Source organism: Dromiciops gliroides, chromosome 2 (assembly GCF_019393635.1).
Source record: "Dromiciops gliroides isolate mDroGli1 chromosome 2, mDroGli1.pri, whole genome shotgun sequence".
Classification (NCBI taxonomy): Eukaryota; Metazoa; Chordata; class Mammalia; order Microbiotheria; family Microbiotheriidae; genus Dromiciops; species Dromiciops gliroides.
Genome location: NC_057862.1, coordinates 678,433,961 through 678,448,335, shown reverse-complemented (window position 1 = coordinate 678,448,335; position 14,375 = coordinate 678,433,961). Strand labels below are relative to the sequence as shown.

The following is a 14,375-nucleotide window of genomic DNA, read 5'->3' as shown; positions in this document are numbered from 1 at the left end:
TAGGCCTCACTTCCCCTCCCTGCCCCCACAAAATGAGGGGGTTGGGCTAGCAATCCTCCAATTTCCTTCCAGCCTCCCACCGCCCACCACCGGGCCCCCACAAGCAGCAGAAAGGGAAGGGGAGGGGAGGAAGGGCACCGCAAAAGGGGCAGGCCTCTGCAGAGTAAGGGCACGTGAGAGCGTGCCCCCTCCCAAGACCAGGGAGGCACGTTCTCAATCATCTGGTTAGCTCTCCCAGCTGCAGGGTAGAGGTGCACAGCCAGATGAGAGCCTGAGCCGGAGCTCTCCCCCTGGAGCCAGCCGAGGCGAGGGGGCCACACGGGACAGAGCTGGTCCCACGCCGGGGCCAAGCAGCCCCTCCGATTATCATGTGGGCCTCGGTGTTTCAGTGAAAGCCTCCATGGGAAGTTGCTAATAATGGCAGTAAGAGAAAATACGCTACATCTGTTATGGATAGCAGAACAAAATTAGCTGCTCACACCTCTGACATCCAAGATGTCTTAACTTAAAATACTCCTTGGCTTCCTTTGCATAATTTACTGATTATATTTAAAAGAAATACAATTTTGCAATTACTGTTCTTTCCAGCGTGATATCTATGCATCATCTCCCTTTTATGTTTATATATTTCTCCTTCATTAGTGCAGTCTGAAGGGTGATTAGGATTCTTCAAACATTTTACAGAGGTTAAACGTTGATTAAGATTTAATTATTACTGTAAATAGCTCGCAATGACATATGGTGTAAAAGCCTGGCATATGTGCATTTGAATAAATGAAGCGCTATTTCCCAGGATGCCTCAGTCTCTGCTTAACAGCTTTCCCGAAGGGTTATGTTACACCTCATGGTAAGATTGCTGGGATGTTATATTTTGTTGGTTTTTGCAGCTGAAAGCGAAGAACAGTTTTCCAGTTTTTTAAAAACATTGAATATTTTAAATACCTAAATTGTTTTGCACAAATTTTTGCTAATTTGTCTAACTAGGTTAAACATTTTCAAAAGCATTTCGATTTTGGAGCGTGGGCTCCGAGCATTGTGTCGGTGGCGGGCGTGGAGACTAGGGGAGCCCACGGGGGTGGGGGACATCAGGAGGTGGGGTGGGAGTGGGGGGATGGAGAGACCCCTGTGGCCGAAGGTGGGGAGAGGTACCCAGACCTCTCCCACCTGCTTTCCCCTTGGGCTGCCAAGCCCTCAGCATCATGGGAATCAGGGAGCTCACAGGGAGGGGTCCTGCTCCCCTCCCCCCTTTAAAAAGCCTGCACATATGACTTCAACCTATGATGAGACTTCCCTTCTGAACTCCAGGAGCATTTCCTATTTGATTCCCCTGTGCCTCACATTCTTCTTTGTTTCTTCCATGTGACTCTTGTCTCCTGAAGCAGGCTGTGAGTTCCCTGAGGGCAGGGACTGTCTGGTGCAGGGGAAAGCTGGCCGGATTGGGAGTTCAAATCCCAGCTCTGAGGCTTACTATCTGGGTGACTCTCAGGAATTCTCCCTGGGCCTCAGTTTCCTCTTCTGTAAAATGAAGAGGTTGCACTGGATGGCCTTTGAGGTCCCTTCTAGCTTCCAAGGTCTATGATCTTGTGTGGGCAACAAGAGGAAGGATCTCGGGCTCCTAGGCTGATCGATGTCAGGGACCTTCAAGGTCCTCATATGGCCCAGAGGAAAATGGGGCCCAGACTTGCAAGAAGTCCCAGAGCTGGGATCTGAAACTAGGTCCTCTGACCCCAGAACCAGCACTTTTCCCACTGCCGAGACCTGGCACAGGGTCGTACACCCGGGCACAGCTCCATATCCAATGGGACCTCTGATCACTGTCCATGCTCATTAAAAGATGGTGGAAAGGCACTGTAGGGTTCTAGGGAAGTAAATGCTGTCTTTCTTTTCAATAGAGGTGAAGGAAGAGAGGCAGGAGGAAAAGGAGGAGGGGGAGAAAGAGGAGAAAAAGCAAGAGAAAGGAGGAAAAGGAAGGGGAAAAGAAGGAGGAGGAAGAGGAGGAAGAGGAAAGGGAGGAAGAGGAGGAGGAAGAGGATAGGAGAAACTATTGTTTAGGGAACCAGACTTTGGCAACATTGTAGAAGGAATGATTAAAGGGATGGCTCATGATCACTTTGAAAGGGAAATAGCAATCACTGAGAGCCAGCATGAATTCAACAAGGACAAGACTTGTTCCAGCCTTGCTCTACTTGGCCCCAGGCACTGTGGGCAGAAGTTGCAGAGAGCCAGATTTTGGCAAAACTTCCTAATAACTCAGACCCTTCTAGGATGGAAGAGGCTGCCCCAAGAAGTGGTGGGCCATCCCTTACTGGCAATCATTAAACAGAGGTTAGATGTCCCCTAATTAGGGATGATATGGTGAGGTGCAGGTTGGACCAGATGGCCTCTGAGCCCCTGCCAAGTGGGAGAGTGTAGTGATTCTATTTGGTAAATACACTAAATTGAGTTAAGTTGAATCAATTCCCTTCCTGTTTTTCTCACCACTCTCAGCCAACTTCCTCCCACCCCACTGGACTCATTAAGACCTTGTAGGGCAGGCATGGTGGCTGTGGAGTCAGAAAGTCCTGAGTTCATGTCTAGCCTCAGACATTTATTAGCTGTAGGATTCTAGGCAAATCTTTTAACTTGTCTCTGCCTTGGTTTCCTCACCTGTAAAATGGGGATAATAATTGCACTTACCTCCCAGAGTTCTGAGGATAAAATTTTCTTGTTGTTCGGTCATTTCAGATTCTTCGTGACCTCATTTGGGGTTTTCTTGGCAAAGACTCGAGTGGTTTGTTATTTCCTTCTCCAGCTCACTTTACAGATAAGGAAACTAAGGCAAACAGGGTAGAGTGACTAACACAGGGCCACACAGCTAGTAAGTATCTGAGGCCAGATTTCAACTCAGGAAGATGCATCTTCCTGACTCCAGACCTGGCACTCTAGCTACCATGCCACCTAGCTGCCTCAGGATAAAATGAGATTGTATTTACAGAGTGTTTTGCAAAACTTAAAGTGCTACGTAAGTTGTTGTTGTTGTTAATAATAACAATTTTGGGGGCAGCTAGGTGGCACAGTAGATAAAGTACCAGCCCTGGATTCAGGAGGACCTGAGTTCAAATTCGGCCTCAGACACTTAACACTTACTAGCTGTGTGACCCTGGGCAAGTCACTTAACCCTCATTGCCCCCCCCCAAATAACAATTTTAAATTTTATTATTATTAGTAGTATGCTCCTCACTTCCATGAGTACAGTTCCCAACAAAAAATGGAAGACAAATTTCTGAGATTCTTTTTCAAGTCGGTCCCTTCCTTTCTTCTTGGCTGTTTACTCTGTCAGCATCTTCAGTCCCTGCTGTCCCAGCCTAACCCCTGCTCTGAGGTACCCACCATGCCACGTGAGAAGGGTAAAGGCCATCACAAATTTTCCTTTTTAGTTCAGTAAATATTTTTGAAGCCTCTATGATGCAGAGGACACTGTGCTCCGGGCTGAGGGCCCACAGATAAAAGGGGAGCTGTTTCTGCCCGCTAAATGCCTGCATCATCCTGGGGGAATACAAGCTTGTACACAGTTAAGCATATGTTGAGAGAGAGAGAGAGAGAGAATGTTCACAGCCTCTTCCTAGAAAATATAACACAAGGACATAGGGTGAAAGCTGCAGGCCTCCACAGAAGCCATCAGCCTTGGCCTAAGTAGCCATTAAAGTCCTTTCCAACTCTCACATTCTTTGTGTCTGATCATGTCCCACCTCATTTGGCAGATGAGGAAACTGAGTCAAAGAACTATTAAGTGTCTAGCCCAGGGTCACACAGCTGGTAAGTTACTGAGGTAGAATTTGAACCCAGGTCCTTCAGACACTGCCTCCCTGAGTTGAGACTTGAAGATAAGATTTTTTAGAGGGAGAAATGGGAAGGAAGTGCCCTTTTTGCTTGGGGGTGGCTTATGTGGACAGTCTGGGGCAGGAGATGAAGGGTTGACTGCTAATACAACTACCACCTATGGAGCCCCTCCTGTGTGCCTAGGTCTGGGCTCAGCTATTCTTGGGGGAAGAATCATGGGGTTCTTGGCAGTGAGCAAGCCTCCCTTTCCATCATCCCTGAAGAGTGGACATCTGCATCTTCTTGCAGAGTCCTAAGGAAGTGGTCCTCAGCATCTCCTACTGTCCCCTGCCTTGTTGAACCCATCTCTGGAGAGGCGTGCTCAGGTCTGGGCACCACATTTTAGGAAGGACAAGAGTATCCAGAGCAGAAGGAGGAGCTTAGATTTGACAAGCATTTATCAAGTGCCGACTATGTGCCAGGCACTGTGCTGAACAACCACTTTATAACTATCATCTCATTTGATCGGGTTGTGGTATTATGCCCCATTTTACAGTTGGGGATACTGAGGCAAAGAGGGCTAAGTGACTTATAGCCACTACATGTCTGAAGCTGGATTCAAACTCAGGTCTTTCTGATTTAAGGCCCAGCACTCTACCCACTGTGCCACCTAGGAGGATAAGAAAAAGCATGCTATATGATGGGAAAGTAATTGGGAAATGGTTAGCCTAGCTCTTCCTTCCCCCTCCTGGCAGTAGAGCCAGACTAGAAGGAGGTTAAGGTGGCGCTGAAAGGAGAGGTCTCCTAGAAAGCCCTGCTGGACCCAGAAGGGACCTTAGAAATTCCATCCATCCCATTCAACAAGCCTTTTATGAGGTAACTAGGATCACAGATCTAAAGCCATAAGGGACCTCTCGGGGTCACCTATCAGTCTATCCCCTTTATTTTACCCATGAGAAAACTGAGGCCCATAAGTGAAGTGACTTACCCCAGATCACACAGTTAATAAGCATCAGAAGTGGGATTTGAACTCAGACCTTTTGACTCCCAAACTAGTGTCCCATTAGGAAATAGCCTCCCTTATTGCTATTATCCCCAGTCTCTCTCACCCAGGACCCTGCAGGTGTCCCATTGCCATTGGTCACATGGCAGCTGTCTCCTAAGCTTGCACCTGCTAATTCAGTTCAGCACCTTCACATGTAAGCACTGCTCAGAGGCTTCAAAAAAGCCAGAGAGGACACAATGCTTCTTTTAAGGAGTTGAGCGGGTCCAACAGAACCCACATGTCTCTCTGAGACAGATTTGGGCTCCAAATTTAAAACACAGCTAGGATGATGATAGCACACTACGCCTGCTTAACCCATTATATTTTTCAGAACTCTATCTTATACAAAGCACATTGTGTGCAGTCTTCATAGAAACCCAAATGAGTAGGGGAGAAAACAAAGACCCAGGGAAGGCCTCCACAAGGATTTCATAAATGCTTATTATGTGTCTAGAACTGTGCTAAATGCCAGAGATAAAAAAAATTGTTTTAAAACGGTCCCTGTTCTCAGAGGTGTCTATGTCACAAACTCTACAAATTCCATGCTCTTCCTTGACCTTTCTGCACTGTTCAGTTTGCCTAAAGCCAATTTGTTATCATTTTGTTTAGTTCTAAAAAGTAGGATCTTAATGGTTCGACTGGTATGTCACTAAATCTAAACATTAATTTTAGGTAGCATCCTCAGGTTGTTGTTTTTTATATTGGCACTGTCCAACCATGGACAATTAATATCTCTCCAATTATATACCTTACTTTATTTCTTTGCTATTGTTTTTTTAATTTTCTTTTTACCCCTTTCTTTATTTATGTAAGAAATACTTTGTAGTTATTTTCATTCAAGCCCTGAATACACTTCAGTAGCTTGATTCCCATATATTATAGACATTTTGGTAGTTATTTCGAATGGATTTTTTCTCTCTCCTCTTAATTAGATTGTGTTAGTAATATACAGAAAGGTTGATGATTTTTTAAGCTAATTTTATGTACTGCTACTTTACTGAAGTTACTAATTTTTTCCGTTCATTTTTAGAAGAATCCCTGGGGCTGAGCAGCCCATCCAATCACCTGCAAAGATCTACAATTTTGCCCCTTCTCTGGATTTGCTTATTCTCCCCCCTCCCCAAGCTGGTTCTCTGGCCAAGTATCAAAATTTCACCACAAAGTTCAGCAACTTCAATGCTTGTCCTAACCTGCTGGTGGGTTCAGTCTCATCGGTAGCTATGTGACTTCATGCTGAGCCCACCTTTATCAAGTCAGCTCTCTCCCTCCCAAGTCAGCAGGAAAAACCAGACTCCCTACCAAGAGGGTTGGATTCAACCTCAAAGGACCTGGCTTCAGATCCTGGCTCTTTTCCTTACTCCCTGTGTGACTTTGGGGGAATCACTACCTCTCCTGGGCCTCAGTGTCCTCACCTGTTAAATGAGGTCAGGGCAGCCTAGATGATCTACATCTTGAAGTCTGTGATCTTCTCCTATTTAATAGTGTTTGTTTAAGCCACCTACTGAAATTCCTGATTCCCCTTGGGGAGAGCATCTCCCTCTCTCAGTTGATTTCAATTAACCAATCATCCAACCAATATGCATTTCTCAGATACCATTATGTTCTAGATATTGTACCAAATGCTGGGGATACAGAGGAAATGCAAAAATAGTCCCTCTCTTCAAGTTTACATTTTGATTGGGAAGACAACATATATAAATTAGTCCTGCTCGGGGAATCAGGCTCCCACCTCCACTGGTCATCTTGTTGATTCATCTCCAGGTACCATGCCCCCTAGCCAAGGGATGACTTTCCAGAATTCTATCACCACTACAGATTTATAATATCAAAAATATTTTACACATAAGGTAAAAATAGCAGACATCATTTTCACCAAGGGAAGAGGAGGAACTGTCCTACATGGGAGCCCAGCAGGAAATCCTTCTGTGAAGTGAATATTCTTTGTGGTTTATCTGGTATGAAAATACAGATTTTCATGCAGTGGGTTGAGTCAGGAATAGGCTAGGATTGGTTAGGCAAGGGCTGGGACTGAGAGAAAGAAACGTGCTGGGGCTCAGAGTCTGCATACTGATTGGAAAATGGAGTGTTCAAAGACCCAACTATGGGGAGATGGATGAATTTTTGGGGGGGTGAGGCAATTGGGGTTAAATGACTTGCCTAGGATCACACAGCTAGTAAATGTTAAGTGTCTGAGTCTGGATTTGAACTCAGGTCCTCCTGACTTCAGGGCCAGTGCTCTATTCACTGCACCACCTAGCTGCCCCGAGATGAATTCTTAATCAAACAAGGGATAGCAGCAATTCCAAAAGATAAAAACAAATCATTTTTTATTATGTTAAAGTCAAAAGCCTTTACAGAAACAAAATTAGTGCATCTAGAATAAGTCAACTGTGGAAAAATCTTTGTGTCAGATTTCTTAGAGAAAGGCATAGATTCCAAGATACATAAACCAGCAACAGAAATATAAAAGACCAAAAGCCATTCCCCAGTAGATAAGTGGCTAAAACACATGAACAAATGGTTCTTAAAATATTTGTAAACAATTCACAACCACATGGAAAGAATGCTCCAAATCACTAAAAATAAGAAAAAAATCAAATTAAAGCAACCCTAAAGTTTCACTTAACCCCCAGAAAATTGTCAAGGATGATAAAAGATGTGAAATGGCCAATGCTGACCCAGTTGTGAGAAGACAACAAACACATTCATGCATTGTTGATGGAGTTGTGAATTGGCATAACCATTCTGGAAAGCAACTTGGACTTAAGGAAATGAAGGGACTAAGATGTTTATACCCTTTGACCCAGAGATTCCATTACTAGGTATATACCCCAAGGAGATCACTGACAAAAAGAAAGGCTCCATATATACCAAAATATTTATAGCAGGATTTTTTTGTGTGTGGTAGAAAAGAAATGGAAACAAATCACTTTGTCCATAAATTAGAGGATGGTTAAACAAGATATGGCAAATGGATATAGTGGAATATTACTGTGCTGTAAGAAATGATGAACATAATGAGCATGGAAAAGCATGAAAAGACATATGAACTGATGCAAAGTGAAGTAGGCAGAAATAAGAAAACAATATACACCAGAGGTGCCAAACTAGATTAAAATGTAATCGGGGGGCGGCTAGATAGCACAGTGGATAAAGCACCGGCCCTGGATTCAGGAGTACCTGAGTTCAAATCCGGCCTCGGACACTTGACACTTACTAGCTGTGTGACCCTGGGCAAGTCACTTAACCCCCATTGCCCCGCAAAAAAAAAAATGTAATTGGGAAATATTTAATGAAATAAAATTACAAATATTACAAAATAATTACAAAAATTACAAATATAAACAAAATATATTTCAAAGCTGTCAATATGTGATCTTCATGTATAGATTAATGGACCCCATTTCCATTTGGGTTTGACACCCCTGATATACACAATAACTACAACAATGTAAATGGAAAAGAACAACCACCACAAGATAATTGGAAATGAATGTTTCAAAATTTCAAAGAATAAATTTGGCCCCAAAGAAGAGGTAGAAGAAGAAACCTTCCCTGATTATTTTGCATAGGTGGGGGATCCACAGGTGTGGAATATTATATATACTGTCATTTTTTTCAATCTAACCCATTTCTGCCAATATAATAAAAATGACAATAATACCAAGTTAATTTACATTTTAGTGTTATGCCAATCATATTATCAAAGGGATACTTTATAAGACTTGAGAAAATAATAGCAAAATTCATCTGGAAAAACAAAAGATCTAGAATATCAAGAGAAATGATGAAAAGAATGCAGATGGATGGGAAAGAATACTTCCAGACCTCAGACTATATTGTAAAGCGGCAATCATCAAAATCATCTGTTATTGGTTTGAAAATAGAGAGGTAGATTAATGGAGCAGACTAGACAAGAGAGAACCAGAAACTCAATGAAACTCAATAATCCAGTGTTTGATAAAGTGGAAAACTAAAGAGGAAAGAACTCCCTATTTGATAAAAGAAAACTTCTGGGGAAACTGAAAAACAGTCTGGCAGAAACTGGGCTTAGGTGTGGTTACACCACACTCCACAACAATTCTAAATGGAGAATTCATCTGAATATTAAAGTTCTTTCACCTTTGTCAGCTTTTAGTGCTAGACAACACTGGTTAATCCCTCCCTGTCTATAGTGCTCATTTCTCATTTGGCCTCTTACCTGCTCTTTTTTTTATTTTTCAGATTGAGACATCTCAATTGGAGCCAGAGATTGCACTGGCCACAGCCAGTCGGACAGTGGTGTACAACAAAGGCCTGTGAGTGGAAGCAGGTCCTCTGGCCAGAGAGGCAATTGAGCCAGAGGACCAAGTAGGGTGAGGGCTGGGGAGAGAAAATGTCAGCCTGCCCTCCTGACTCCAAGTAGTTGACCAAGGAGTTCCAAGCTAATACCACATCACTAATGTTGGAAAGGAAGTAACATTTTCAGAGAACCACCACCTTACAGGAGGTTGGGAGGTTAAGACAGTCATATTTTAACATAGGGAAGAAGGGGTGGGGGGAAAGCCTAGTGCAGGGGAGAATCGGATTTTATAGAAAAGAAATATTATAATCAAGTGCATTTCTGAGCCCTGGTGGGAAGCTTACAGAACCCATCCCAGCACAATCATGAATGAAGCTGGGAATAAATATATTGAATGCCCTAGGGAGAAAAATAAGGTATTGGGGGTTTTAAAATTTTTGTTTCTCTTTGTTTGGGGTTTTTAAAGTCAGAGTAGAGTCTTAACACTGGTTGATGCTACAAAGAAGCCATTTCATAGATGGTGGATGTGCATGGGAATTGGTCGAATGAACCTGTTGGGGTGGGGGTGGGGTGTGCATCACATGTTCTCCAGGGAAAACCTGAGCCCTAGAGCCCAATCTTGCCCTGCCTAACCTGGTATTCCCAGTAAACAGGATTTGCGACATGTGCCCTTTCCCCTACCCTTCTCTCCTTCCTTGAAGACCTGGAATCCAACTGGACTGGAACTTGAGACCCTGGGGCCTTCCCATGAATGGAACTAGGGAAGAATGTTCCTATCCCCAGTAGCAACTTTCTACCCTCTAAACTCCCCTCCCCTACTGGGGAAGCTATGGACCTGTCATCAGGGGCACCAAAGCAAGTCTAAATCCAGACCTTCTGGGAGACTGAGTGCCTCCACTTTGGTAGTTTGGGAAAGGGAGGCAGGAAGGGAGGCTACCAAGTATATGATGACATTGGAGGTTCCTTACAACTGTGAGTGATTCCAAGGCTAAGGACTGAACCATCCCTGCAATAAAATGTCAGAGGCACCTCATGTGCTACAACAGGAGAGGGATGAGGACTGGAGGGGGCTGGAGAATGGAGGAAGAAAATGATAGCAAGCCTCCCAGGGTTACAGTCTAAGCTAGGGACTGACTCTCTGGAGTGCTCCCCTGAGCCCTCTGGGACAGACTAGACCTGGCCTCTGGCCCCACATTCTAGCCAGGAGGGTCAGGATCGGACATATCCGCTGGCTTGGGCAATGGAACCACTCCAGGACTGCCTGGCACCACTTCTTCCCCCATGGAGGCCCATCACTAACGAGATCTCAGATGGCACCTTCCTGCCTATCCAGTCACTCAAGCTGTACCAGTGGGTCCTGAAGTTCCCCCGTCCTCTGCTTCTCCCTTATCTACTCCTACCTGATGGAGGCAAGCTCATCTAAATCCTCAGAAGTGACCCAGACATTGGCTCCCTCCAGCCTCCAAAGTCATTGCAGCTCTAGGGGTGGAAAGAATTCCCCTCTCCCTTCTTCCCAAGGAAAAGAGACCTAGGAGATAAGAATATGCCACCCCCTTGGGACAGGGGCCATGTAGGAAAAGCTATCTGGGATACATCTGCCCAGAAAAGATGCAACCGAGCCTTCCTCTCCTCTGGAGGACCAATGGAGTTGGGGGCCACAAAGCAATAAGACTCAACCTCAGGATGGATGTGCAACTGACCTGAATGTTTGGGCCAATTTGTGTTTATTTCCCCCAGACCACTCTGCCTAAGCAGCAGCCTGCCCCCTTAGACCTGGACCTCCCTTGGATTTGGGAAAACACCTGAAGCTTCTCCCCTCCCTCTCTTCTCCTGTTGCCCCTTTACTTGACTCTCCTCCCCAAGTGGCTTTTGAATCAGGGGTGCCAGCGCTGTTGCTCCTGGCTCCGGTCTGAGGCTGGATGCTTTAGCAGAAAGTCAAGAGCCCGGGGCTAGAGGTTTCAGTCCTGGCTTTTCCACTGATTTGCTTTGTGCCCTTGGTGAAATGACTTTCCCTCTCTGGGACTCAATTTCCTCATCAGTAAAATAGGCCGTGGTAGGAGAATAGGGACTTATATTGATCTTAGAATTCATTTCTAGCTTCCACGTTCAAAGCTGGATGAGGAGAAGTCTAGGCTGACGTCAGCCTGGGCGGATCCTGTGAGGGTTCGTTTTCAGAAAGACCAACAATTATTATCAATGATTATGTCAAAAGAAAAAAATCCCTGTTTTGATAACCATGATGCCTCAGCTGGCTAAAGCAAGACTAGCCTCTTGGAAGGGATCCCTGATCCAGGCCAAACCTTAGCTATGATTTCAGGGTCCCTGCAGCCCTTTGTCCATTCCTTAAATGCAGTCAGAGCTCAAAAGGGAGAGATTGCTGTGGCCTGGAGTGACCGCCTATAACTTCTTATTCCCTTACCTTAGGGCTAGGTCTCCTGTGAGATGACCCCGTCTTCTATGAAGAGTGACAGGACTGAAACAAGTCCTCTCTATCCAGCTTGGGAAAAGAGGGAGCCCAACTGTGCCCTGTAGAAATGGAGAGGAAAATCTGGTCTAGTCCCCTTGGCTCCAAGCTGGACAGCAGCAGCTCCACCAGCCCAGGGGAGCAGGGGTGTGATAGTCAGCTCACTTTACTCAAGGAGACTCCCTCCTGGCAGACTGAGCTAGGAAAAGAGGCCCAGAGAAGGGTAGCAACCTGCTGGAAGTCACACAGGAATACATTGAAGATCAAGTTGGGGATCAAGATGGGTGAGACTCTCCCTTCTCTTCTGAAATGTCAGCTTGTGGTACTAGATAATCTCTTGGTTTGTCATTAGGGGGCAAGAGTGCCAACCCAGTTCCCCTGTCCGGTCTCTTTGACCCACCCATGAGCCCTTTAGGGTGGGGGAGGCCAGAGCATCAAGGGACAGAGAGATCCCCAGAGCCAAGTATAGAGGCCAAAGTCAGTGTGTCGGTCACAGGAGAAGGAGGCAAGTCCCACTGCTTGGTAACTAGTCTGGACTTGGTGCCATAGTGACACTACCCTCACCCCCACCCCTGGTGGAGGGAGGCTCAATATGTGTATTGGGGGAGGGGAAGAAGGAGAGGATGTATTCTTGAATCTGGCCTAGAGCTGTCTCCTTTCTTCCCTACCTTGCCCTCGGCTGAGAAGAGTCAATTCCACTATAATGTGAACTTCCTCTAATTCCCAGGCTTTGAATGACTGGGTTTGGGCACAGGGAGCTGGAAGTCCCCAGCTTCCCTTCCAAGAGATTTAACTCAAAGCCTGGAGCCCTTCCCTGTCCCCCTCCATTTAGAACTGTGCACTTTATCTTGGGACACAGCTGCTAGCGGACATCCCCCGAGGAGATGGAGAGGGAGCCGCCAAACCCCACTATGCCAGTGGCCTCAACTTCTGACTGTCTCTTTCCATTGTCTTCCAACTGATTTCTAGCAATCTTAACTAAGTCAGGTGTCTTTTCTAGAAGGTGGGAAGGATGAGGGAGATGGTGGAGGTAGTGGAGGTGGCAGAAACCTCCTTTCCACACAAGCTGAAGATGGGTGGAGGAGTGATCTGCCTTTCTCCCAACCACTCTGATCCACCATACCCCCACCCCCACCCCAACCTTGCTAGGGAAGCAGCCTTGCAGATAACCACTGGCCCAGAATTTTCCTGCTTCTACCCAGGCCAGCAGAAAAGAATGTTGGCAGGCAGGGGAAAGGGCAGAATGCTCCCTGGTCCCTTGCAGGTTGATGGAGGGTGCCAAGTCTGGGGGGCAGGTGGGCAGAAGCAGCTTCAGCAACTACTGAACTCAGGGTTTTGGCTGCCCTGTGAAATAGCCCATCTGTAGAGGTTTCTCATCTTTCACCCAGCTGCTTCCAGATCTCCCACAGAGATGCAGGATTGCTATTCTCCCCAGGTTGGGAGGATGGCCCATTTGGGTCATTCAGATGACCAGGTCCCAAGGATCAGACATCAAGAGACTCCTCTAGAGGAGGAGAATGGACCAATCAATGTGTCTACCCATCCGCTCATCATCTTCCTTCCCTGCTCCAGCCTGGGTCCCTGATCCGGACAGCCTCAGCCACTGTGTGTTATCACGTCTACAAGAGTACCTTCATGTTCTGTTTGGGGGGGGGGGGCGGGGAGGGAGGGGTGAGCCTGTTCCAAATGGCCAATTGTCTTCCAGCCCAGTCCAGGGTTTAATGTGAATAACTGTACCGCCCTATGTACCTCGGTCAGACCAGGGCATTTGCCAACCATGGGCATAGAGTCTTTTTAACCTTCTGAATCAATTTCTCATTCTCTGTGATTTATGTAACACCAATAAACATCGAGGAATAAAAAGGAGTTTTAAAGCCCTAAGACTTGGCTTCTTGGATGGGGGGGGAGTCAACAGAGAAGTGGGGGAGGGTCAGTCAGAGGGAGGGGGAGAGGAGTGATGGGGGAGTGATCAGAGGGAGGGGGAGAGGGGTGATGGGGGAGTGATCAGAGGGAGGGGGGAGGGGATGATGGGGGATGGTCAGAGGGAGGGGGAGAGGGGTGATGGGGGAGTGATCAGAGGGAGGGGGAAGGGGATGATGGGGGATGGTCAGAGGGAGGGGGAGAGGGGTGATGGGGGAGTGATCAGAGGGAGGGGGGAGGGGATGATGGGGGATGGTCAGAGGGAGGGGGAGAGGGGTGATGGGGGAGTGATCAGAGGGAGGGGGGAGGGGATGATGGGGGATGGTCAGAGGGAGGGGGAGAGGGGTGATGGGGGAGTGATCAGAGGGAGGGGGGAGGGGATGATGGGGGATGGTCAGAGGGAGGGGGAGAGGGGTGATGGGGGAGTGATCAGAGGGAGGGGGGAGGGGATGATGGGGGATGGTCAGAGGGAGGGGGAGAGGGGTGATGGGGGAGTGATCAGAGGGAGGGGGGAGGGGATGATGGGGGATGGTCAGAGGGAGGGGGAGAGGGGTGATGGGGGAGTGATCAGAGGGAGGGGGAGGGGATGATGGGGGATGGTCAGAGGGAACAGCCTGGGGTGGGGGTGGTGGCCAGACAGGGGCCAGTTCTGGAAGTCCCCTTTCCAGAGGGAGGGTCACAATACTAGGGGCCTGAACCCCTCACTCTAGAGCCATGAGGGATTCCTGGGATGGCCAGAGAGAGGAGAGAAGGGGAGCAGTGGAGGACAGAGGAGGGAGCAGAGTTCCCAGAATGATCCCTTTCCAGGATTTCACCAAAGGTGGAGACTGTAATTTGTAGGGTCATGGAGCTAGAGTTAGAAGGGG

The 14,375-nt window shown here is 46.9% G+C and overlaps 1 protein-coding gene across 1 annotated transcript in view; it reads left to right on the top strand.

The window, feature by feature from the left end:
* The window catches only part of SFXN5 (sideroflexin 5), a 216,136-nt gene extending 202,666 nt beyond the window's left edge, over positions 1 to 13,470 (top strand). The window contains exon 14 of the mRNA XM_043981949.1: positions 9,068 to 13,470. Within this exon, the coding sequence (XP_043837884.1) occupies positions 9,068 to 9,145 (78 nt within the window). The 3' untranslated portion in view covers positions 9,146 to 13,470. The remainder of the gene's footprint in view (positions 1 to 9,067) is intronic.
* The last annotated feature ends 905 nt before the right edge of the window (positions 13,471 to 14,375 follow it).